General features: G+C 57.5%; 1 protein-coding gene across 7 annotated transcripts in view; it reads left to right on the forward strand.

The window, feature by feature from the left end:
• ZEB2 (zinc finger E-box binding homeobox 2) overlaps positions 1-503 on the forward strand; it is a 141,538-nt gene that overhangs the window by 2,398 nt on the left and 138,637 nt on the right. For 2 of the 7 annotated variants that reach the window (XM_005862015.2, XM_014536232.1), the window contains exon 1: positions 439-462. The exons of 3 other annotated variants lie outside the window; for them this stretch is intronic. Coding sequence is in view for 1 of the 4 variants with exons in the window: in XM_005862014.2 (XP_005862076.1) it covers positions 400-462 (63 nt within the window). In the remaining 3 variants the exon portion in view is untranslated. Of the gene's footprint in view, positions 1-166; positions 463-503 lie in introns of those variants that run through there. 2 more of the 7 variants (XM_005862014.2, XM_014536235.1) reach the window with 2 other exon arrangements.

Consider the following 503-nt stretch of genomic DNA (forward strand, 5'->3'; position numbering starts at 1 on the left):
CTGTCCAAAGAGGCTTATAATTATATTTCTTACTCTGGCGTGAAACGGGAAATCTTAATTTGGGGGCGGGGGGGTGGAGGGGAGAAGAGACAGTGCCTCGATCAACTCCGGGAGCGCAGGGGAGGGGTCGCGGGGCGAGTGGGCTTCCTATAATTACTATTCTCATTTGCCCGAGTGTGCTCCACCCGGGGGTGGTTTCGCGGTGTTTGTTTGTTTGTTTGTTTGTTTCCTCTGGGGAATGGGGTGGGGGGTGAGACCAGATACGAGTGGAAGACAGCGTCGCCTCGCCCCAAGTTCCCGAGGCTGGCGGCGGACTTTTTGGAGGCGAGGGTCCGCCTCGCCCTGAGTCAGGCAGCCTCACTGTACCGCCGTGTGCATTCCCTCATACGGTCAGGAGTTATGACTCATGTGGAAGATGTAATTCTTGTCTCTGATCCCCTCGCGGGTGCGACACACCAAACAGTAACAAACACAAAGCGCCTCGGGGCCCAGGCTGGGGCGGG

Source organism: Myotis brandtii, unplaced genomic scaffold (assembly GCF_000412655.1).
Source record: "Myotis brandtii unplaced genomic scaffold, ASM41265v1 scaffold1577, whole genome shotgun sequence".
NCBI classification, from domain to species: Eukaryota; Metazoa; Chordata; class Mammalia; order Chiroptera; family Vespertilionidae; genus Myotis; species Myotis brandtii.